The 25,635-nt window shown below is 40.7% G+C and overlaps 1 protein-coding gene across 1 annotated transcript in view; it reads left to right on the plus strand.

Moving 5' to 3' along the window:
• The first annotated feature begins 271 nt into the window (after positions 1-271).
• The window catches only part of LOC125760560 (thyroid transcription factor 1), a 31,067-nt gene continuing 5,703 nt past the window's right edge, over positions 272-25,635 (plus strand). The window contains exons 1-4 of the mRNA XM_049420811.1: positions 272-2,438; positions 3,511-3,752; positions 10,500-10,654; positions 14,861-14,956. Coding sequence (XP_049276768.1) covers positions 2,140-2,438; positions 3,511-3,752; positions 10,500-10,654; positions 14,861-14,956 — 792 coding nt within the window. The 5' untranslated portion in view covers positions 272-2,139. The remainder of the gene's footprint in view (positions 2,439-3,510; positions 3,753-10,499; positions 10,655-14,860; positions 14,957-25,635) is intronic.

The raw sequence follows: 25,635 nt of genomic DNA on the forward strand, positions 1-25,635 counted from the left end.
AACAAACGGCAGCCACCGGAACGCGCGTTTCCTCCGGGCGTGCAGCTGCCCACTCCCCAGGGGCAGGGGGAGGTTGTTGGGGGTAGTAAACGCGTTCCATCTTCCACGTGCGAGCATGCGTGCTTGTGTTGCAATCGAACGGCGCACAGTGCAATAGGAGACGCACAGAAACACATGAACACCATCGGCAAGCAGAAAGAAAGTCCTTGCGCGTGTTCGCGTGTGTTGTTTCACTTCTGGATTAGCTGGAAAACCCGCGTTAAAACCCCCCTCTTCCCCACGGGAGGGAAAGTACCTTCACTGTTAGTGAAAATGAAAAATGACAAAGCGACAACGGTAAAGGAGCGAATAATATAAACTATAATAGCAAATAGCGAGCGCATTAAACAAAGCAACAAAACAACACAACGACACTATCCTACCGTTTCCGGGACCGTTTTCCCTTCCCTCCCTTCCTCCCTTTCTACCGCACTTTTCCAACCCTTCTTCCCTTACGTTCACATTCACATGGGAAGAATAGACGACAAAACACAATAACAATTTTCGGGATGAAAGACACGCCTTTCAAGTGCACTCGAGGAACCAATCGGATGGTGATGATGGCGAACGAAAGAAAAAAAATGGTGCTCGTAAAGTGGGCGTGCTACTTTCCCTTCATCACCGTTCCTCTCTCTCTCGCCCTCTCCCACTTACACTAACTTCACCTTTCCAACAGCATAAAAACATCCTGAGCATTAAAAAAAACCACCAAAGCAAACGGTTGCCGACAACATTGCTCACCCGCGGCGACGATTCAACAGACTCCGCCCACATTTCTCACCGCGGCTCTCACGCGATGAGATATTCCGCTCACGCTCAAAAAAACGCACAACCGTTTCGACGAAACACCCATCCCCAGGTCGTCGGTTTGTGTAGTAGGGATGAAGGAAGCTGTACCGTGTCGTATGCCTGCAGTACGTTCGTTCAGTTTCTGGCAGACAGACCTCTTCAGCCGCTTGACGGACACATTTTCCAACAGTGGTCGTCTCGAGTGGTGGTGTGGTACGTCTTTTTTCTTCACTGTCGCGCGTTTTAGTACCATCGCCCGTATGGCACATTGCTTGCCTTTTGGCAAAAGCGGGTAATATTACGCGGACCCCCCAAAAAGTGCATTTGCAGTCGTAGTGTCCGTGCAGTTGTTGTGGCGTCGTGTCGTGCGATAAGAGTCTAATTTTGTGTAAACACGCCACGCCGGTGTGCAAAGTGACCAACACACTCACACACACACACACGCGCTCCCGATGCATCTCATGCACCCTTAGTGGGAGGGAAAAGTTTTTCCCCGAAACAGGAAACTAAGAAAAACGGTTTCCATCCTAAGAAGAGCAGGTGTGGTGTGAAGTGTGATGATATGGTTTTGAAGTAGATACAAACAAACAACCAACAACGGTGGTCGCTTATCTCGTGGCTGAGCGCAAAAAAAGGTGTACAGCAGAAAAAAAATCTCCCAAGCGTGTTTGTGTAGTGTGGTTTACTTAGTACAAGAACGAAGAATATTGATATCGGGGTGAGGGAGAAGCAGTTCAGAATCTAGAAAGTGTCAAGTGCGTTTTTCAAAGTGATGCAAAAGTGACGGAAAGGGTCAAATATCTTTTATACAGTAGAAGCTACTTAATTTCACCTCACCAAGCATCGAAACTTTTGCCACTTCCTGTAGTGAAAGAGTTCAAGAAATAGGATTTACAATTAAACTTAATGCGTTCCGTGTGAAAGAAAAGTGTAATTTGCTCAACAATCGATACATGGATTAAATGCCGATGCCGTTCATCGTGATAGTTGCAATGAAAGAAAATGCATTTTGCACAGTGAGCACAACAGTGGATTAGTGTCGATGAGAAGAGTATGTGTGATCGGGTGTGCTTATTACTTTGTGCAAGCATTGTTGCAATGAAACAACAGTGGTGAAACGAGGAAAAAATTATTAACAAATAGCAAACATTTGTAAGTTTAATCGAACAAAAAAAAAGGTGACGAATCCATTCGGGCGTTAATAGCCAGGTGAGGATCGGTGGTTAACGTACGCACGTTCCAAACCCATTTCCCGGGAGCAGCTCCACTCTTTATCCTGTCGGCTGGCGCTCCAAGCGAATTCGGGTGTACATGTCCACCACGCTATCGAGTGTCTCTGGAGTGTATCCAGACGATTCCGAGCAAGAGCATGGACTGTTACCGGATCTGAATGGTGTCGATCTGGTTATGAGCTTGTCGCCCAAGGCGCCAAACCACCATCACCACCATCACCATCATCACCATCTGACCAGCCTGCAGCATCTGCAGAATCTGCAGCACAACTCGGCCCTCCACAGCCACTCGACACCGTTTAGCGTCACCGACATACTAAGCCCGATCGAGGAGTACCGCAAGCTGGAACTGACCGCGAATCCACCATCTCCGTACAGGTGCGAATGAAGGGGTTTTGTTTCTAGCCTAATAGATTATTTATTTGACTTTAAACTCAGTTACATGGGTGATAATGGTTTTTGTTCTTGAAGTAGTGATCTTGAAATAAATTATCGAGCGATCTCCTTCTGAAGATCGTTTGAGTTCTACTGAAAATGAATTTAATGGAATGCTTTTAATAAAGCAACATCCATTTGAAGTACAAAAAGCATCATTTCTGTTTCAAGGATTTAGAGTTCTTGGGAAGTGGTAAAGTTAGAGCTAGAATGTTCCGAGTTAGTTTTGCAATCCTTCCTACTTTCTGGATTTTGATGAAATGCTCTCCCAATGAACTTATTTGCAATATTATACAATAATGAACTCACATATGCTATAATTTATTTCTTTGTTTTAAGAATCACAGTGTATAATCACACAAATGTATGATCTAGGAGGTGATCACCCGCCGACTTTATACTAAACTAAGTATCTAGATATAACCGGGATGTGTCAGTCGAGAGAGATTTGTACAGAATTAAATTCTTTTAGAGCATGATCAAGAAAATAAACAACATTCTACATTTATTTTCGATTTCTACATAAACACATTCTAAATTAACATAAAAATAATTACTTCAACTATATCACATGATCTCGAAATTCCAGCATAACTTGAAAATAATAAAGTACAATTACAGATTACAATAAAAAAGCTACATTTTCATTTCCGTTTTTCATGTATCTAAGAGAAAAATTAACTACATCAAGTCTTTTTAAAAGTAATTATACTAGCGCATTATAGCAGATTAAAATATATGTACTATAAAAGCACAGCTCATTTTTAACCTTTAAATGAAAGATTATTTTTCCAGTAATGGCAACTTTTATTAAGCTTACAATAGTCTCATTTAATTGAATCGAATGTTAAGTGTTTTAACTTTCAAAATTGATGATCAAAGACCAATGGAATGGAAACCTTCAAACTTCACTAATACTCATTTATTGTTCATTTTGCAAATATTTAAACCATCACTTAAGCTTGTTGTGATCCCGCTAATGTACGCTAATGTTCATTTTGTTTCATTTCCGTAGCGGCGGCAGCAGCGTTAACTCACCGAGTGCCCTCGGGCCAAACACGACCACCGGCAGTACGACGACCGGTAGCAGTAGCATGGCGAACCCGTACGCAATGGGTCCACTGTACCACAGTCCCGGTGTGCAGAGTTACTGTGCGCCGACGGACAACCTTTCGCTGGCGGGCCACTACACCGACATGCGCAATTCGGCCGCCGCCGGTTGGTACGGTTCCACCGCCAGTGATCCACGTTTTGCGAGTAAGTATCCTCAGCAAAATTTCCTATTAAACTTTTTTAGCAAAATATTTTTGGGGGAAATCGTGAACGACTGTGAGCCAGAGTTTTGAATATGTAATATTGTAAGTTATGCTTCATTGGAAGTTTTCGTGCTGAAAGTTTCATCTGAATTCGTCCAAATCAAATTGAGAGAGTTAAAGGAAACAAACACCACCATTCACATTCACAAGTTTCACGTACATTCAAAATTTAAAATTCATCCATTTGCTCAACAGCAAACAAAAACCAAAATCATACATCTACAAAACAACTCCACTCTCGACAACGTTGCGGTTGCGATTTTAATGGATTTAATCCACCAGCCGCGGGATGCAATTGCAGCACAAAATATGTGCATTTTAACTGTATTTAGCCACCGCAAACTATCCACAGATATACCACACACCATTGCCCGGCGTATCGATTGCGATGCATCGTTTTGCAAGCATAAACAGACCTTGCCGGAGATGGTGGGCATGTTGACAAAACGGTACACGGTGCCGAGGATGCGAGATGTATGTATGCCACCGTGGTGGGCCACGGTTTCAACCTTACCAACCAGGCCGTACATTCGGTGCATAACGAGCTCACGATGTGTTCGGTTCGTTCGTTCGAACAATCCCCAAAGAGAGTGTGCAAACAATTGTGAAGTCTTGTGTTGTGCTGCTGGTGCTTGGTTTGTAGTGAGGAAATGTCCGCATGTATGTATGTGTGTGTGAGTGTTTGGTATGCAAAAAAGTAATCGAGACAAACGACAGAAAAAAAAGAAACTGACAACAATCAACAGTGAGAACTGCAAAGGCAACGTTGATGATTGACGTTCGCTCAATGAGTTTAACTGGACAAACTTTTGCAACTGCATTTTAGTGCATTTTGATATTTATCGAGAGCAGAGATGATTGCAAAAGTAGGAGGAAGAAAATGCACAAAAATTAAAAGCAACCGTATTAAGGAGATAATGATCATCTTAAAAGAAATGTTGCGCCATTTATTTTGTTGCGAGTTATTTTATACGTTTAAGTAAGTAACATTCTTCTCAAATGCCTTCAATAAATTGTCACTATTTTGAATGATAAATTCTTATGCCAAAAAGGTAACAATATTTGATGGTACCGTAGGATCATGATCAACGGTGTAATATTATCCACACGCCTAATTGCCCTATTATTGTACCATAATTCGGTAACAGGTTGATTGATTTATATAACCACACAATATATAGCCACACCCGTCAATAGAATCCAAACCGATGTAAAGGTAAAGGCCTGTCCCTTACGAACACTATGTCAAATCTTACCAGCACAATACAATCCCACCCAGTCACTATCGAATTACCGAATTACCCGGTTCAGTCGACACAGCGCTAAAGCTAATCACAAGCCATATAGTGGGCCTCAGCAGTCCCCATTGTTCGTCACGTTCGAGCGCCTCGAGCGATGTACGTTGTTGTGTTTCGGACAAGGCGCCTCCACCAACACATGTGGACATGTGGCTTGTTGAGGCAATATTTTGACAACCAATTTGCCGCACAATTATGCACCCATCGGATCACCGCCGAAGGAGCAATGTAAATGGGGTGATTCGTATGGGAAGCTACGATGGGGTAGAAAGTGAAAATTAGATTTTCTCAGTTAGAATAATAATTGTTGGGTTTCAAACTCAGCACAGTAAGGAGGGCGCTTAAAAGACAGTGCAGGGATATTTGGCGCAGAGTGAAACGGATTGATAAGTTAAGGGTAGCTTGAGGAAGTTAAAAAACTACTTCAATGTTAAGAAATATTACTTTTCTACAATTTCACTTTCCAACTATTTTCTTTGGAGTAAAATTGGTAATAACGTTATTTGAGCATGAAAGCATTACGACATTTTTGCAAAATTATTTTATAGCTAGTCAATACTTAAAAGATTAATGAATATCCCAAAGAGCATACATGTCATAAGATTTCAAAGTTCACAAAGAAGATGAATTTCTTAAACTAGAAAAAATCTGATATTTTTGGTTTATTGCCTGTATTCTTCTAACTTTTTTTTTTAATTTAATACTCATAAAACAGTTTGCACTATAAGCCATAATAATTTAAAACTGATGAAATAGTTTAGTGATCCTATATAGAAATTGCTTTCAAGTGGACATAATCATTGTTGCGTTTCTTCTTAAACCGTACAGTCCTTTTTTTCTTTAGTGAACTTATCAATCTACGCATGACTTGTGTTATTTCACGCGTTGTTTCACGTGGAACAAAAAACCCAAACTTTCCGTAACCAGAGATCCTGCGATAGTTGTGACCAGAGGGTGTTTTTATACCAGGACACTTAAACGTATGCCATAATAGGAGGAAAAAAACAACCTCAGGCGGAAGTGATCAATTTCCTAGTTCCCGGAGGCGATACGGAAGCAGGACATGTTTCCATCACACCACCAAACATCTACACCCATACAGCTTTGAACAGCATTGATTCAATTGAATGAGACACAAGGTTGGTTTTTTTTTCGACTAAACATTTTGTTAGGAACCATGGTATAGGACATAGACACCCCCTTGTTTTGTTCCCACTAGCGAGCGGTTAACGATTGTTACCGGAATGAAATTATGCGTGTACGGCAGGCGGGTTTTGCTTTGATTCAAACCCCGACACGATGTGTTGCTCAGATAGGGAAGATTTTCCACACGCGGGGAAAAATGAGGGAAACCGCCGGAGGAACCGGAAAATGGAAACAATAAATTTTCGATTAAGTGCAACCGGTTTCAAGTGGCTCGTCATCATAAGGGAAGGGGCGTTCATCTTCGTCTGCTTCTGGTTCTTGCGGTTGAGTAAATGTGCGCCCCGAAAGATGAGGGTCTGGACCGTGGAATGGTTCGCTGATCCGTCCGACCGAGGAGCGAAAATAATGGGAACCCTGATCTCTCGTCTATCGGCCCGTATCGAGGCGGGTGCAAATTGGTTGAATAATAACGCCGTTGACAGTATGGAGGGGGTAGCAAGTATGGAAAAAATGGAACACACATAGCCCGTACCGACCAGTGTCCAGTGAGTGGATTCGGTAAGAATTCCTTACGTCCTTTTGCAGTATGTAATAATGGAATATCAAAAAACGAATCCACGCAAATGCGATAGCTCTATTTGTAAGCCAAACATCGTTCCTTCAACGATCGTCCTCAGGGGAACCGGTAGCTTACATGGTCTATCTTTTGATCGCTTTTTGTGTATGTTTTTTTTTTCCTTCACTACCGCTTATGCAAACTGTCCTGTGGCTGAAACTAAAACTAACACGTGTCCCTTATTTTTTTTGGACTGGATTTTTTGTTTCGTGCTTCTATCGGCCATCGATACGGAAAGCAGAAGAGACAAAACACGGGCCATTCTGTGTTACCGGCAGTAGCAATAGGATTACATCGTGATAGCATCGTGCTCCACAATCCGTATAAACTCTCGACCTGACCGGCAGGTGGATTTTGCAAGATAGTGCAGAGTACAAACACGGCTACAGCTCACAGATCGTTATCTGTCCGAATGTTTGTTCTCCGTTTGCCGAAAGGTAAGAGGATTTGCACGCTAAGATATTTGCTGCCGGAATGTGTTCTACCATCGGTGCCGTGTTATTTGGTCAGAATGGTCGGAATAATGCTATTGGCACCTTTGGTAGCTTTCACCAAGAGCGAACGTGCAGCAAACGGTCAAAGGATTTGGGAAGAAAATTGGAAAATAATCGTCATTTGTTTAGTGGCACGTATTGTCATTCTTTGTGAACTTTACGGACAGTTGGCAATGTCATCGAATGTTGGAAATAACAATAGTGGATGGGAAATTGAGCCTCAGTGTTAGTTTTTGTTTTGGTTTTCATATCTCCAACTGAAGATAGAACTCTATTTTGAATACCTTTAATGTTACGACAGGAACATGAACGAGCCTGAGGCATACGAACTAGCCGCAACTCGATTATTTGATTCAAATTGAATTAAACAGAATGCAAGACTACGCATAATACTAAACCCTACGGAATACTAAAACAGACTATGCTCTCGTAAGGAAAAAAAAACATATATTAATGGAAAAACTGTGGCAAGCGAATTTTGTATTCAATTTGTCTCAACATAGAACTTCAAATTAATTAATTTTATTTGCAATTCCAGTTTTAGTCAACCCATGGCATCGAGAATCGCTCACAAATCATTCCGTATTCTTGAAGGCCATCCTGGCAGTTTTATACAAAAAACTGGTAGAAAGTCTTGATGTTTTGGGTCGTTGTTCTGTTGAAATATCAACTATTCTCCCGTCAAAATGAGAATGTAGGAATTCTATCAATTTCCACGAGAATTCCTAGTCCTAGCGAAAATTATCTCTAGACCAAGTCGTGTTCTCATCCATGGTGCACCTTGCTATAGATATGGTACTTCTGACATTTCGTACCAGTTCTGCATCATACACAAACTCCACGACTTTGCTAAACAGTTCAATATTCATCCGTTTAAAGAATCATTTTCCAGAATTCTTCATGTTTAAGGTTTTTGGATCAAACTTAAGGATTTTGGATATGAGATGACGATTCTGGACACTTTATTTTCCCTACCACTGTATATAATATCACCTTGCACGATCTTGATACAAACATTATTCCTTCACTTAAAGTTTCTATTACCACAGTTTGTTCTACAAATCATCTTCAATTATTCAACAAAAGTGTTCCTAAAGTGATGATGCCAAAAGATCGTTTTCATATGAAAAAGTTAAATCATCGTGCTATTGTATTCCACATGGGCATGAAAAACAATAATCATGGCATAACTGAGGTCGGTGAACAGAAGACCCGAATGGAAAAGTTAGGATGAAATTGGAGAATTTTATTGTTCCGTTTGCAAAGTGTTGATGGTGTTGACACGAGATGTCTTGCCTTGCCTTGTGTATGCTACTAGAAACAGAAACCGATACACGGACAGCTCGCCTTTACACACAAAAAACCCATCCCATTTTCGGGAAGGTGAGAGCCAACAGTCACGAAAGCCCACTTGCCGTGGCGGATCCCATATCCGATTACATTGCCGATCCTGAGGCTTTTTCTTTTTTGTCGGGTAATACTCATACCCTGCGGATTCACGGAACCCACATTCCTGGTCACCATTAGGGAAAGTCAAATTTTCAGCTAATTTCCTTAAGAAAATGGTCCATTGTGGTGTGATTTGGATGTGTTCGGTACATTCCTCGTAACTTGAGCCATCGGTTGAGATGGGGTTGTTTCTTGCCGTCTTTGCCTATACGATGGCAAAACATCCGACGTATCCTTTAGGCACCAGGATATGTGTGGGTAATCACCCTGCCTCTTCTGGCATATCAAGCCTATTTCGGATGAAAGCCAATGAATGTGTTTCCGACTTCCCAAACCATTACCGTAACGTTCCACACACTCGGTTAAATAGTTGAGGTTGGGAAGCTTTTCTTTTACGGCAAGGCTCAGTTACTTCTTTCCGTGTGCCTTTCTGGTGGCACATTCCGTGCCGAGAATGTGAAAGCAATGCTACTTAAATGATCCTGTGCCTTGTCAGTACGCTTAAGTGGTTCAGGGGTTTTGTTTGGGGGTTTTCAAGAGAAGGAAACAAGACGCTGTACGAGAATGAAAATGACTTTACGGAGTTGTTGGTGGATTTTCCCTTTCTGTAGTTTCCTATAATAGTGTGGCAAGTTTCGGGCAATAGGTAATTGGAGAATGTGCTAACAAGGTGAAGAAAAAGAGCTTATTAAGTACGTCTCATGGTGTGGCTTGCTTATGCCAATGGAAATGGGGCGGTGGGAGTTTTTGGGGATTGGTATAAGTTTTGGTCACGCACTATGTTTAATGTGCAGTGCTGCAAATAAATATTTATCAAGCCATTCCCTTGCATTTCGTCAGCAGCTCAGCAAGAATGAATGGGTTCGGATTTGTTTTCTGTTCAAACGCATCCTCGCAGCATCCATTCTTTGATCGGAGAGCATTCTTTGCCGATGGGTCCGATGTACACGCTGGAATGGAGCAACGTTTGCCAAGCACTTGAAATCATATTATTATGCAAATTGCCGTTGGTACGGTAGTAAACAGTTTTGCTGTGTTATGCAATTCTGGCCGGGCATCCATTATTCGTAGGAAGTTGAAAAATAAAAGATCTAGATACTGTTTTCAACTCAGCAGGATAACCCCGCCGATCGTGGAAGAAAAACGGAGAATAATTATATTTGTTTTCCAATGAAAATATGATGTCTCTCGAATGGCTACCAATTTACCAATCTTGGTTCGTAGTTGATTCCTAATTCATTTACTATAATTAAGTTCAAATTGTTGTATCATTAGGTTTATAAGATTGGACACACATTATCCATCCAGTATTTCTTATAATTATAATATAAATTAATAAAAATACTACATACATTCAAAAGCGGTTAGTCTCCGTCGAATTTCCGCAAACAATATCATCTCTACATGGAGGTAATTGAGTAGTCTTCGCGATTCTCGATTATTGAGTGACATTTTGAAAGCAAAAATTCACAAAAAGCCCAACTAAATTCGACATTCCACAAAAACAACCACCAATTTTTATACATAAAAAATAAGATAAATCTAATAATATTTATACTTGGACTCTCAAAGAGCCAAAGAGATCTTGAAATCTATTTAAATTAAAAAAGACCTACATATAATTAAACAACCTCAAATTCTGTTCTTCAATGTCTAAAACCCTCCACAACGTGTTATCATTTCAGTATCCCGATTGATGGGTGGTTCGGCTGGCGGTACGATGGGTCACGCCATGTCCAACATGGGCAGTCTAGCGGCGTGCAGCGTATCCGACACCAAACCGATGCAGTTTCCACTTGCCCAACGACGAAAGCGACGGGTGCTGTTCACACAGGCTCAGGTGAGTACATTCATACTGACTTCAAGCAAGGTGGTCGTACGACCTTGATCACGGATGATCTCCCGTATGGAATGGCCCATCCTACCCTTCCTAGCTGTCCTAGGGTGTGCATGCAGCACACGAGACACACGGGATTTACGTGAGTTACGTGAGTTAAACGCAGGCTCTAACAGCCACGAAAACAAATGGACAGACGTTTGCTAATGAGGATCGTAACGGCAAACTTTTGCAAGCTGACTGTCTAGCGCTGTCTAGCTGTCTGTTATTGACATCCGTGTCGCAACGTGATCGTGCTGATTATGAAACGCAATTGGTATGGCTGTTTGAGCGCCTTTCTCTACGATCGCAGTGAACAGTTTCTTCATCTTCTAGTGACAGTGAGCGTTACGCTATGATGGAGTTGATTGCACATTTAGAAATAAAAAAAACACACACACGTACAGATCTCTTGATTTTAACAACACAAACAATCAGCTTCGATCAACAGCAAATTTTAATCCAGAAACGCGCTATACTTCGTTCCCCGCTTGTCGTCACCATTCACAATGTCGATGCATGCCAATCGGCCATTAGTATTTTGTGTGTCAAACACACACACACTCTTACAGTGGGTTGACATTTCACCGAATCAGCTACCGTTTGACAGGCTGGTAGCGCAGAAACAGGCCATGCTGTCAATAAACAAGCGCGCCCAACCACCAAAAACCCGTGCCAGCAGAACACACCACCAGAGGACGATTCGTCGCGACACAATAGCCTTTGGATCGCGGAAGACGAAACACGTCCTAGCAGCTAGTAGACACACCAGCTAGTGTTGTAGTGGTCGCCGCCTACCGTTCTACGCATCCAGTGATGTTCCATTCCGGCAGCCCCGTTGGGGTTGTTCGTTTTCCATTGTCGTCACTCATTCCGGGCTGCTACCGGGCTGCTGACACAACTGACTGTTGCCACTGCCGCACCGTCTCTTCCTATATTAGTTTGCTGATGAAACTTGGCATTTCATTTCAAGTGCTTTGTAAATAGATATTCCTGGCGGACGGTTTCCTCCACGCTTCTGCCTAGTTTGCTCCCCTTCCCTTCTGGTGGGTCCTTCTTGGCAATCTAACATTGTGTTTATATAAAACGTAACAGCAGCACATTCTTAACCCCCCAACCGGGGGTCCGCCATCCGTTTTGGAAAGTTCTGTTACCGGCAATGGCATCAAGCTGAAGGCTTCGGTCTCGGCAGTTATTTCCAATCTCCCCATGCCTCCGGCCCGTTAGTGCATCCCTTCACTTCTCTTACACAAATATACGCTCACGGACATTCAAATATTTTACTTAGATTTTTGTTTAGAGTTTAAGAATTGCCTGCAGGAGCAGGGTTCAGAATGAAAGCGTCCGGGCACACTGACCCGGCCACGAGTTGCTTGCGGAAAACTTTTCTGACCGAAGTTCGTCTTGATGAACTCGATCATTAGACGATGCGCGCTGTACTCGAGTGAGTTCTCTCCTTCCCTCGGGGAAGCGATTATTCTAATGAATTTCGCTTCATGATTGTTTTTGTGTTTTGGGTGCAAAGAAATGAGTTTGAAAGTAATTAGTATTGTTTGTACTGTTGGCAAGTAATCTCGTTACTTGTTTCAACTCGTATTGTCGTTGCCCAAAAGATATCGTTTTTTTAATTGCTTTTCTCCTAATTTCGTTAGTCTTTTCCAGTATAAAACCTTTTTTTAAAAATGATCAGTTATAATTAAAAATGCGAGTCAATTATAAATGACGCTGAGCTTCAAATCTAAATGGGTCGAAAAGGAATCGGCGAGGAAGACTTCAAGGTCGAGCATGATCACGTTCCACTCAAACCGGTGACTGACGTGCCGTCGAACAAGCGCTTTCAACAACTGTCAACACACACAGAAAAAAACCCCCCGAACCAAACAAACCAAACAGCCCGAAAAGCCGAAAAGTTTACCGATCCACAGTCCAGGCATTAGCCGTATTTTGCTACCGCAGAGCGAAAGATGAATAAAAAACAAAGATGTCAAAACACACGATCCGCAATGCGTCGGCTCGTGGTTCAATATTTACCTCAGTTTTAATTTTAAGTGGATGTCACCGAAAGTACGCCACTGTGACCACCAAATCTACGAGTTCTGTCCTGTTCCTTCTTTTTTTCCCTATGTTTTCCACCCCGCAACCGTGTGCTTCTACACCCGGTAGTCGAGTAATTGGGAAAAAGTTAAATAATCATCGAAATTTTAGACATTGGAACAACATGGCACATTGGCACTCCGTCCCGACTATGGAGGAGGGATGTGATGCGTGGGTTCGTGGATCGATTTGTCAATATTTTGCCACTTGACTCGGTTAAGCTTGGTAGACTTGGATGGATGTGGTAGTAATGAAAATCATTCTCAGAATGGAGGTAGAATTAGTGGGAGGATTAGTGCAAACCACCTTGTTTAGTTTCTTACGGTTTTGGGGGTCACATTTTGCTGACAGTACAGTAAAAGACAAAATTAATCTTCTCATTCGGTTCTGCTAGAATTTTTTCCTGCTGCGTGCGTTTCGGAGCGTTCTTCGTTTAAATATTTGATTAACATTCGCACCACACCAAATCCCCAAACCCGCCGAAGAGGGTTCGTCGCTTGGTGACGAAATCTTCCGAACCGGAACGATTGTTAATTCGTTGCCAGGTTTTACAGCATTTTCGCCCTATCCATCCAGGGCAAATGTTTGATTCAGATTCCATTGCGTAGCCAATAAGCTTACCGCAGTACGGGAATGGGTATAACCGTTTTGTTATTCTCGACAAACGGTACGATTAACTCCAAAACAATCAACGATTAAAGTGACGTACAGAGAGAGAGAGAGAGAGAGAGAGAGAGAGAGAGAGAGAGAGAGAGAGAGAGAGAGAGACAGAGAGACAACGATTCAACAGGGTTCCGGTGGTAAAGTAAAGCGAAAAGGGATTATCATAACTTTGTCCTTTCGATGGCCCACCACCGTATCGGAACAGTCCCGAGTTCCCTTTAGCTCCAAACCATGTACGCAGCAGTATGCTGTTGTTTGTCAATACTTTTATGCATGTTTCATGTTCGTTCCGACCGTTGCCATCCGAAAGGGCAAATATTTGTTCGTCGAAGATGGTACGTTGCTGCACGAATGCGAACGATGAAACAGGAGCACTGGACTTCTAGACACACGTTACGGTAGCAAAAGGGGAGCGACTAAGCAGAAGGTCGGGGTGGGGGTTTTGTTTGGTCGCCTTTCCTGGCCTGGACCCGGACCATTAAGGGTGGATGCTGGTGCAAAAAAAATGTGGGCAAGGGCGAATGGTAAAAATAATACCGGCGTAGAGCATTGTGCGTTTTAGGGAGGATCAGCCGTTTGTGTTGTTTGGTTTTTCGAATTGCAATTCACAGATGAATCCTCTACTGCTTCGTAAACCATTTGCCGAAGAAGGTCAAGTAGGTGAGGGTTTGTGCTGATGTTGCGTGCTGTAAAACTCACCAGGAAAATACAATAATTGTAATTGAATGCGGCTGACAAAAAGTATTTGTTCCATTTATGGACGCAAATGTAATATCACAGAGTTCTCAATTTCACGACTTTATAGTTCACGTTGATTAAAAATTCTTGAGTATAGAAGTATTTGCATATTTAAAATTTTGACCATGTCATTATCATGCTTGACGTCGATCCTCTCTTTGACACCTTTCAATCTTTCCTTTCCGTTGCTGCCTCACTTTAGGAATTGTCTCTTAATCTTAAACCAATAAATCAATTTTAAAAACTCAGAGATATTAATTCCTTTTAATGCAATAATAAACAATCGTGATAAACTACAAATACAGTCACCGAGATACAATACTATAATGGATCGTAAAATTTATTCCCAATTTGGCAAATCTGTTACAAGCAATTTTAGTACTTTGTGATGACATATTCCAAGCAAAAAGGTTTTTCAACCCTATCGCTTTAATTTATTACCAATTTAATTTTAATTAAATTATTACCAACTTAAATAAAAAATTACATAGAAAATAATCCACTCAAGATTCAAATAAAACCCATTACAATGATCTCTTAATTCCTAAACTTCAAAGATCGAGAATTTAATTAGGCAAACAAATGTAGCTTAAAATATATTATTTTTTCTATTTATTTAAACAACGATTTTAAATGTTATAATTAACTCGCTTCATTATCTATTAACTCCCACAGGTGTACGAATTGGAGCGAAGATTTAAGCAGCAGAAATACCTATCCGCCCCGGAACGCGAACATTTAGCCAGCTTAATACATCTCACACCAACCCAGGTAAGTAACATTAGAACGTTAGATACATTAGAAAGGTTCATTTTTGTTTACATAGGCTTTTTTATGTCGTTTCGTCACACTTATCAAAATAAAAACCTCCGAGTGGAAAAATAAATATTTCCACCATATTTGCACCGCACAGCCATTTGATTCGATACGCGTGTCACTGACAGTGCAACGCAGTGTTGTGCAGCACTACTCGCGCTCCAGTGAGTGTCATTTATTTTCCCATCGCACCGATAAACACCTTTCTCTTTTCCGGAAAGGAAAATCGCACCATTGAACTTGACAGTTATCCCCTTGGCGAGCCAAATACCCGACACATCACGCACGCACAATAATATTTCTTTTGCGCGTGAGTGTGAGTTCCATTCGCGTGCGTGCGTGCAAACATTCGTTGGACGGGCACAAAACCCAAGGGGCAGATAGACTTAATAGACCGTGCGATTATGACAGCCACCAAATTTCGTTCCGGTTTCAGCGAGGGGGGGTGGGGGGATGCTGCGCGGGTTCGCTTCCTGCCGGTGACAGTTTGTTTGGTCGACGGGTTAATCGATTCTAATCGCTTCCTGGCTGCCGTTTGCATCTGTTTGCCCATTTCGCGCCCTTTGGCACACTGTCGGAAGGACGTACAAACAATCGGAACATCGTGCATTGGTGTTCACGTGCGGGCGAAATAAAACATGGACCGCGGACATTTCAAGTGATCCCTTTTTTCCGGGCCCGGCTGAGGGTAGATTGGTGCGAGGGTGCGTGTAAATGTGTGAAAAGTCGTTCAGGATCAGTGGTGCCGGTAGTGTGAAGGAACTTGCCCGATGATGTTTGGCAAAGAATAATTCACCATGCTGAATGTTTGTCAGGGCTGTCAAATAAATGAATCCGTCGTTAATTAGTAATTGATACAGAGGGTGGAAAATAGTTTAGTGCCTCAGTGAGACAGGCAAAATTTGAATTATTCTGGGTGTCGGTAGACGATTTTTACGTTTTAAGATAAAGGACATTATTTTTTAACTAATTTTCCGAATTTATTTTTTTATATTAAAGAGACTTTAAAGTTATAGAACTTTCAAAGTGTTGTAGAAATACCTTCACCTTGCACAGATCTCAATAAATAATTTAATCAAAAACATAAAATTTGCACAACTTTATGTTACACACAGCCAACGAATTGAAAAGGCAATGAAATTCCCAACAATGAAATGATAATTGAATCTGAGTTATGTTAAAAAAGAAATGAAAATTGAAGTTAAAGAGAATGCAAAGAGAACAAATTAATTAAGCAATTCTGCTTAGCTGAAAAATTGATTGATTTAAATAAAAAAAAATCAACTCTCTCGTTTGACAATCGAATGGCATTCTGTACTCATACGCTCATATCCGAGGTATCTTTACGTTATCCATTTTTTTGTGCTGGAATTGTAGAATGGCATTGTACGAGCACTTAGAAAAGAGAATGAAAAACCTCTATTTCTTACACATAAAAATCATACACAAAGGCACAAAATATTGTTCAATTTCTAGGAGTGCGAACTGTGTCTTTGTATCACAATGGACAAGAAGTAAGCCAACTTTATCTCATCACATTTGAGGTATTTTTTTTTCGAATAAACTATAGCTGATTGTAGTACGCGTGAAAATCCTTACACAGCGACCAACAATCTTAACCAGCGTATCGTCAGCGGTTGTTAAATAACAATGGACTGCCGGCCAGGATCGTGGCAGGAGTCGTCCTAATACGTGGTGGAGTGTTTTCGTTGAAATAATTTCTCGCTTTCTCCGTAGAGGATGTCTTTACATTGGCCACAACATTGCAACACATTAATCAGATTACCGACGGGATGCGAATCGGAAGGCTCTGGCGCATTGCGTTGCAGAATCCTTGGAAGCAAGAAAAGTTGGGCGATAACTTTTTTTTGGTTGGATTTTGTAACAAATCTCTTATTCGCATGCGTATCCTAAAATCTGCTAAAAGGGTGTTTTCAATGCTCTCGTTTTTGTTGTTTTTTTTTGTTAAAAAACTCCTACTCATCTTGCAGTTTGCGCAAGCAAACGTATCCTTAGCATCAGTACACCGAGATCTCCCGCTGAGTTATTGCACAATACAGTAAAAAAAGGTTTTCCTTGTGTAATTAGAAAAGAAGGGCGTTTCAAGGAAAGTTTGCTAGTATTTATTATCAATTATTCGCTGTAATAACATCACCTTTGGACGAACGAAAAAAAAAAATCACAATAAAGCATCATGTGCAACCCGGGAAAGGCGATTTCATTCGGCACGAGTATAGAAAAATTGTTTCACAATCGAAAAAAAAGCTGTCTCTCTTTTACCGAACAAAAGCCGAACGAGTGGAAAGGATTATAGCACCTGATGGTCCGATGATTTGTATGAAGCATCAATTTAAAGCAGCTTTATCGCACTCGATCGCAACGATTCCACTGATAAAGATACAGTTTTTTCGGGGATTTTACGTTCCAATGGCTGCTCACCATTCGGATCGATGCCACTTACCGGTGGCCTGGGAAACTTTGATCCTCACTATGGAGTGGATTTTTCTGCGCACAAAACACTCTCGATGTGTGTTGGGTTTCGTGTGACGAATGGCAAAAACAAGTAAAAAAAAACCTTTGACATTAAATTGTGCGATGTAAAGCAACAACTAAAAATACTCCGTTTGTATGCATAAATGTCATCCATTGCAGTCGCCGACATTCGCGCTGAGATTAAAAAAAAAATTTAAGCAATCTCCCGCAGACAGGCGTTTTGTTTCTATTGCTTCATTTTGCACAAAGCCCAAAAATCACACGTACACATAAACACACGGTACTGGCTTTTCCCCCAGTTTGGCACACATACACGCGCTCCATTTCTATTGAATCGCCACTCTTCTCCTTTGCTGACGATGTCACTTTTGATTAACGGTTCAAGTGACACTTCGTTTTAGAAATTCAATTTGACAAACGAGACTGTCAATTGAAATCGAAGCACAACCGTTGATGACGGAAGCGCGCACGTGGGTGATATGGGTGCAAGCGTCAAGAGTGTCATTGTAGATCCCTCTCCGTGGAGTTCTCCTCAGCTGCCGCTACTACTCCCGCTTGATGGTGGAGCGGTTGTGCAAAAATCATTGCCATTTCCGAAACTAAAACGCCTGCTTTTTGGGGGGGCCTCAATGGATGGAGCAAGGTGATGATATACGAAACTGCTGGTACATAAAGGAAAAAATTGAAATACCAACAAAGCAGCAGCAAATATTCTATCTCGCCGTGTGTGCGTCTGCTTTTGAAACCGGAACTGGACATTTGGGTTTCGTATTCGGGGCATTCGAGTCCCGGGTACTATTAACTTTTTTATGCTTTTTGTTTATTGGGGGGCAAACGCTTTGGCTCCGGTGGTTGGCTTGCTCGAGATGAATGTTGGTAGAACAATAAAAATGAAACGGCCCACCAGCAAAGTGAATGTTTTTTTACCCTTTTGAGAAGGTGTTTGTTGCTTTTTGGTGCACTCCAAGTGGGATAAATAGTACAGTAACAAAGCACCAGCTAACGAATAGTGATTAAATGAGATGAAGTTGAAGTACTAAAGATTTCTCCAATGTTTTCTGTAACTAACTGCTGTACTTCAAAGTGATTTATGTAGATAATATTTAAATGAAATATTCATTTTTCTCCGTTCAAAAACTTGTAAACATCGAACATATACAAGTTGAAGTAGATGAAGTTGAAGTACTAGAGATTTCTCTATTTTTTTTTCTTTAATGAACTGCAGTGCTTCAAAATGATCTGCATTGATGTTTAAAGATGTTTAGCTTAAAATGTTCAATATATAACCGTTGGAAAGCTTTTCAGAAAGATCCTATTTCTATCGGTTTTAGGCTAATTGCTTCACTTTAATAATATTGATTAAATCCATATATAATCAGCCAAAATCCGGCTATCTAAATTTGTACAACTAATCGCGCCCCAAGACGTAGACGTGATTTATCCTCATTGAATATCGAAAAAAAAATCTTACTGCCATTACGAATAGAACGAAAGCATAATCTACCATCAGCGTTCCCTGAGCGAAGAAAAACATTAGAAATAAAAACAAACGAATCCTTAGAATTTGGAATTTCCGAATGGGATTTTCCTTGCGGCGAGTTCCATGGTCTTCTGGGCCAAGTGTCAAAAGTCACTCTACACGAACGGGGAACCTGTGTACGGAAATCTTGACATGCAAAAGAGGACTTGGATTAGCGCGTACGTAAACATAAGCAGCATGAACAGGGCAGGCCAGGATTTGCTTGTTGTAACAATAAACATTACGCCGGAAACGATAATCGCAACCGGGGAACGGTGAGTGTCGAATTTTGGGGAAAATAGAAGCGTAAGCAATAAGTGCAATAAGTATCGATCATGGCGTTAAACGGTCTGGAATTTAGTTGCCCAGGGGCAAGATAACAGTAAAAAGCAATTGATTGAACAAATCAGTGACAAAAAAACACATTATACACATTAAATACTTGTGTATGAAAATGGAATTAAATGGATAAATTTGTATCTTTTAAAAAAACATTGCTTCTTGCCATTTAATCCCGTTTTAATCCCGAGCTGGATTGTACAGCCGGGAATTTTTAAATCATAAAATATGCTACAAAAATGAAAGAAAAAAAAATGGGGAAGAATCCATTTTGTTCTGTCGCAAACTTCACCCGTCCCTTTGTCCGGTGGATTGCGTTCGCAAACGTGTGCGCGCGTGCAACATAAACGGGGGCTACCCCCTTTTGTGCATTGGTAGCATTCTGGTAGGAACCATAATATTTGCGTGCGGTTATCGATCGCAGGGCAGATGTTGACGGGTTTGCGTCGGCTCCAGCAGGCAAACAGCAGCAGGATCAGCAGGACGAAAATCAGGACGAATCGAACGCTAAGCCAACGGTGGAGTGGTTTGAAAGCAGTTCAAGTGGTTTCGCTTCTTATTTTCACGAGAATTGCGTTTTATTCTTTATTATACCTGATTTTTTTTTTATTCCACTTTCCGGACTCGTTGTTGTAGCTTCATAGCCTTTGCTGATTTGTACGTATAAAACCGTTCCCCGTTCCCGGGCGTTTCGTAACGTAGCAGTTTCCACAAACCTCTCGAGCCGTCAAGGTTCAGCCGGTGGTGCTTGACGCGTTCGGGACTTCACTTAAACATCTGGTAATCATGACCCTACGGATTTAGGTTCAAGCTTTTTTTCTCTTTCTCTCTCTCTCCCCCTTCGGTGTGTAGTCTGTTAGACATACATACTTATTTAACGTGTCGATGTGCATTGCGCTACGGCCAAGGTAAGCTCGTCGTTTTGGAAAGGTAACGTTAAATACAATACAATTGCCGGATGACGGTGTGGTAATGGAACAGATTTGGAAAACCGAAGGCAAACATATATTGTCGGACGGCGAGCGGGAAGCAAGGAATGCAAAAATAATAACGCAAAATGACGACTGTAAAAACAGCGAAACGGCCGTAGATGGGTTTGCAAGCGAAAACACATGAAATTGGGATGCATAGTCCGACGGAATAATTATTCATACTACTGGCAAAACGATCCAAATTTTTGATATAAACTGTTTCAGAACCAAAACCGATAAGAAATTAAATAATTTAATTTATTTAAGGTACATAATATTTACCAAGTTATAAACGAACGATAGTGCAGACGTATATTTCTATTCGTCGTTTATCGTTTAAGTTTACTGTAAAAAACGACCGTCGGTAAAAAATGTTAAATTTAATGTTCAGAATCAAATTCCCCGGAACATTTGCTCAGATTAGTATTTTCGATTTTAGGATAATTTAGGATAAAAAAAATGAAGTACATCTTAGTTATGCACATTCGTTTTTTACTTCATGTCAAAAAAGATAACGAACTAGAAAACATGTACTTTTTTGTTTCTTATTTTTTGCCCATTTTATAGTTAATTCTGTTTGCAACGTTTCTCCAATCTGTTTTTGTGATTGTGTGTTTTTTTTTCATTTTACATCAATTTTACTTTAAACTTTCTGTTTTTTTATTCTTTCTTGCTTTTCTCTTCTTTTTCATATATATTTTTTATTTTTTTAAAGTAATTGAACGACCAATTATCGTGAGATTATTTCATACAAAATAATTTCCATCTTATAATCAAATAGATTTAATTTACTTTTTTTAATACAACATTTAGAGGAAACTGTAGAGGAAACGATTTAAGTATGAAGGTGAATCTTGGCACTAAACAATCTTTCCATGAATTCCGTCAAAATATCCATTCAAACAAATTTCTGTAAAACTCGTTAAAAAATATGATAGAATACATATTAAAAGCCATCTAGATAACGAATATTTGCATAATTTATGAAGTGATAAAAAAATATTAATTTGGTTGAAATAACAAAAAGATTTAAATGACCAAAAAGCTACGAAAAAAAGAAAAGTAAAGTTGACTCAGAAAAGCTACTTGTGTTAAGTTGTAGTTGAACCCTGGTGTAATATATGTATTTGCATTAAAAGAGAAACCCTATGTATTATTTTAATTTTGTATTCTATTTATACCACAACCATAATTTTTTTATTTCATACTTTTTTATTTCAATTTCTATCCTTTGCCCATTTCGGTCGTTAAATTCTTTTCCAAGAATAGCTAGAAGCTAACCACAAACAGAACAACTTTTATTTATACCAAACGCATTCTTTTCCATAGCTTAACAACTTCATTGATGAAAGCTTTGCAAAGGCCTGGCAATGGTTTAGTGGAAATTCCAATTCTTTCCCTTAATTAGGATTTCCGTTTGCTCGTCGATCGAGTTGCAACCATGCAAAGTTGTTGTTGTTATTTTTAACTCTTTCGATTTGATACAAATGCATCCTACACCAGACACAGCGGATATTCTTCCTTTCACTAAGGGAAAACCCCTTTCCACGGTTAACCGGTTGGCTAATGCCAATTGTCAAACCGAGTTTGCCACAGTCAGTAACTACCTTTTTTCCCCCCCGATACGGTCGCTCCCAATCCGGATGCGAATGATTAGCGTGATGCTGTTATTGTTATTGTGTTTCGCATTTATTTTTTATTTTTATAAATTTGCCTAATCTCTTCGTTCCGATCCGATGTGGGTGCATACATTTTTTTGTTGTTGCTTCAACCTATCAATGTTTTCGCACCATTTCACCCATGGAATCGGATGGTGGTAGAACGAGTCAGTGAAATAGTAAAGTAACAGCGTTTGTCTGACGGTGTAAGAAATGTGGAATCGTAGAAGCAACAAAAAACTTCCCTTTCCGAATGAACGTTCCGTAAACATTGCTACCTTTTTAATCCCTCACACAGCCCAACGGGGAAAAACCAAACTGTTGGCCGTTTTTGCAAGGATAACGTGCTACGGCCATTAGGACACTGGTTCATTGCGTTTGGTTTTTGGGATTGTGCGAAGGAGGGTTGAATCTTAAAATAAACAGACCGATACCGTACCTCCGGTTTGGTTCGTCCCGATATTTTGCAGGTACGCTGGTGGTACGATGGAGAGAACAGGCCCAAGCAGAAAACGGCCACCCGGCAGCCCGAAACCTTCCCAGATCCGTTCCTCACTTCCGGATCGGGGTCGCCCAATTAAGACGCCTGACTTGAGGTTGAGGTTAGAATGTGACGCATCGCTTCCCACGCGGCTTACCCTACCCAATTAACAAGTGCTTTGGCATGGATTATGATCATCATCAACAGCATCATTATTAGCGATGAACGATCGGTGGTATCAGTTTTCCTTGGTTGCATGCACGGTTGAGTGCGTACAATGAGTAATAGAAGAGGATTGACTGAGGTTGAAGGTTTTTTGGATATTTTTTTTCTTTCTTAAAAAATTGCAAACATGTAAAAGATCGAAAATTCGGTGAAGAAAAGTATCACCAGCATAAACGCAGGTATATAAACCAAATCATAATTTCATCATTCTAACAGCATTTTGAAACAAAGCGCGTAATTATATGCAAATTACTAATAACACAATTATTTAAATCTACACCGCGTACGTAATTAAGGACGTAAAGATAAGGATGCACAAATTGATGCATTTATTCAGTTTAACATTTTGCTAAAAAGGGTTCATTTTCTACAACAATTAACTCATTCATCGTTCCAACCTTTTTTTTCCCATTCAACGCGAACGTTATTTGTTTGGACTAAATTAACATTTGGACTGGAGGGAAATAGCCACAGAGACAGACACAAGACTTAATTATGATACCGCAAGAAGAAACAAATTAAATTGCATCCTTTTCAGTTGGTAGATTATTTTAACTACCTTGCTTCAGTGTTGTTACATACTAATGAAGACACCGCCTGGTACAATGCTTGCCTCAGACTACATCTACTGATTGTCCGTTGCTGTAATTATACTATTCCACAAGTGAATACTATCCCTTAAACAAATGCAGCGGAATTGGATTGAATGCTTACTTTCTATACACCTTTTTTGCATTTCTTCCATTCCGCGCGCTTACAATAGATAAAATGTATCTGCACCGTTTTCTTGCAAAAGTTCGCCCATATATCGCACCATGCATCGTGCTCCAATAATTGCATACGCTAACTCTCTTGTCTTGAATAAAAGATAGGATGCACAAAAAAAACGCAGGCGAATAAAAAATGTACCTCACACCAAAGGTAAAGCCGTCGGGAAATGGCTACGAGAGAGTTGGAACGGTGTAGTGTTTGCTTGGCTTCGAGTGTCCTTTTTCGCCCCATTTCCACAACGCTTCCCGGTCGGTTCCCGTCGATGGTCGGTTTGGTGCTGCTTGATTACGCTACTAATTGCACCACGAGAATGCTGCTGATGAGATAATATTACACTCATGCGCTCGCTGAAAGCTTTTCCTCCTAGGTTTGGTTCCATGCGAAGCTTCTTCCCAGCTTCCCTTGTATTTACCACCATTCGAGATGGATTGAATTGAAGAAGTTGTTTGCATACAGCACCGTCAGCACACGGTTGTTGTTCTCAACGCCTCTTTTCTTCCTCCGTTTTTCCCCTCACACACACACACACGCCGAGAGAGAATATCAAGAGGCCAGGGGCACACAAAAATAGATAGGACCCACACCATCGCTGTGTGGCCTCCGTGTCCCTTACCCTAAGCGGACAAAAGCCCGGGTACAGGACGATCGCGTTCGCGCTGAATTGGTTTCAATGTAGTGGTTGATTTTGCTCGTAATTAAAAAGCAGGAAAGTGGCTGCCGCTAGTGTTAAATGTGGCCCAGCCGTTGCATGCATCGCTATTCAGGCGTTCGGCATTAGTGGCGATGCAACATCCCTTTACTGCATCCATCAATCTGGGCGCAAGCAAAAGACTCAACACTTGAAGTTGGCCGGGCTGTATAATAGCCACCTCACACACTCACACAGAGCGAACCGGAGTGGTTACTTTGAGTATAGAATAGGTACTTACACGCTCGCACACGCTCGTGCTGGCCGTGGACATAATGCTGAATATCGCCCAAATGAACCTAATCTCAATGGGATGCTTTACTTGTACTGCTGGACTGCTTTCCTTAGCGTCCATACACATAATCCTTTATCAGTCATTTTTCCAATTTCCTTCAACCGAGCTTGTCGTGGACGTGTGGAGGGATCGCGTACGCGGAATAAACAAAAAATTCAACCCAGTTGCATTTCACTTGGTTAATGTTCAATGTTACAAAGAAAGGCGTATTTTACGTACATGTATGGGTTGCCGGTGGGGAAAGCTTTTTGCCTTAGTCCATGCAACCGGATGCATCATCACACTTTAAGTCAGCGGAGTTCAGCTTTTCCTTCGGTCGGTGAAATGATTCCAGTTTTTTTTTGTGTGTTATTTACTCAAAGAGAATACTAAATGAATGTTTACACTTGGACGGCCATGTGTTGTGAACACATGCAATGTTTTTCAGCTTCTCTTCCCGCAGGCACTACTTGCAGCACTTTCGACGTAACACAAAAACGCCTCTCCAAAAACTCCGTCCCTCCGGTGTGGAGAAAGGCAGCGTAATGGAGTGCGCCACCGGGTCAGTAGGATGCACAGGATGTTTCATTTTCTTTGGGAGGTGTTTTTTTTGTCGCTTTATTTCATCCTATCCCATCGTATGCCGCAGATACTTGTCCGGCATGGTGCATACATTACGATTATGGAGCTTTTTTGCTGTATGCCGTAAATGCAATTGTACCGCTAACTCAATATGCACTTCATTAGTTGCAAAATGTTTCAATGGGTAGCTAAGACAATAAGCAATAACTGGGAACGTGAGATAATAATATGTTTTGATAAACATACAATTTTAAAATGCATTAAAAATGGAGGTTCAATTATCTTACATACAAATATTTTTTTAGTAAGTTTTTTTTTATTTTGAGCACAAATATTGATTTTGTTATGTATTAACAATTGATAGCCTTTAACCGTTGTTTTAATTTGATTTATTAACCATTTACTAGTCATTTATTTAATCATTTACTAAATTAATATAATTCATTCAAGAAAAAATCATAAAAACAAAAAAGAATCTATTTCAAAAATTACAGATTATATCAATAAACGAAAAGAAACCAACAAAAAAATCTCTAAAGATTATGAATAAAGAAGTTACTTTAATGATTACCAAACAATTTACTAAGTGCATAGATTCTGCGGCAACAATTAAGTATTAAATTTCTTCTTTTA

Source organism: Anopheles funestus, chromosome 2RL, assembly GCF_943734845.2.
Source record: "Anopheles funestus chromosome 2RL, idAnoFuneDA-416_04, whole genome shotgun sequence".
Lineage (NCBI taxonomy): Eukaryota > Metazoa > Arthropoda > Insecta > Diptera > Culicidae > Anopheles > Anopheles funestus.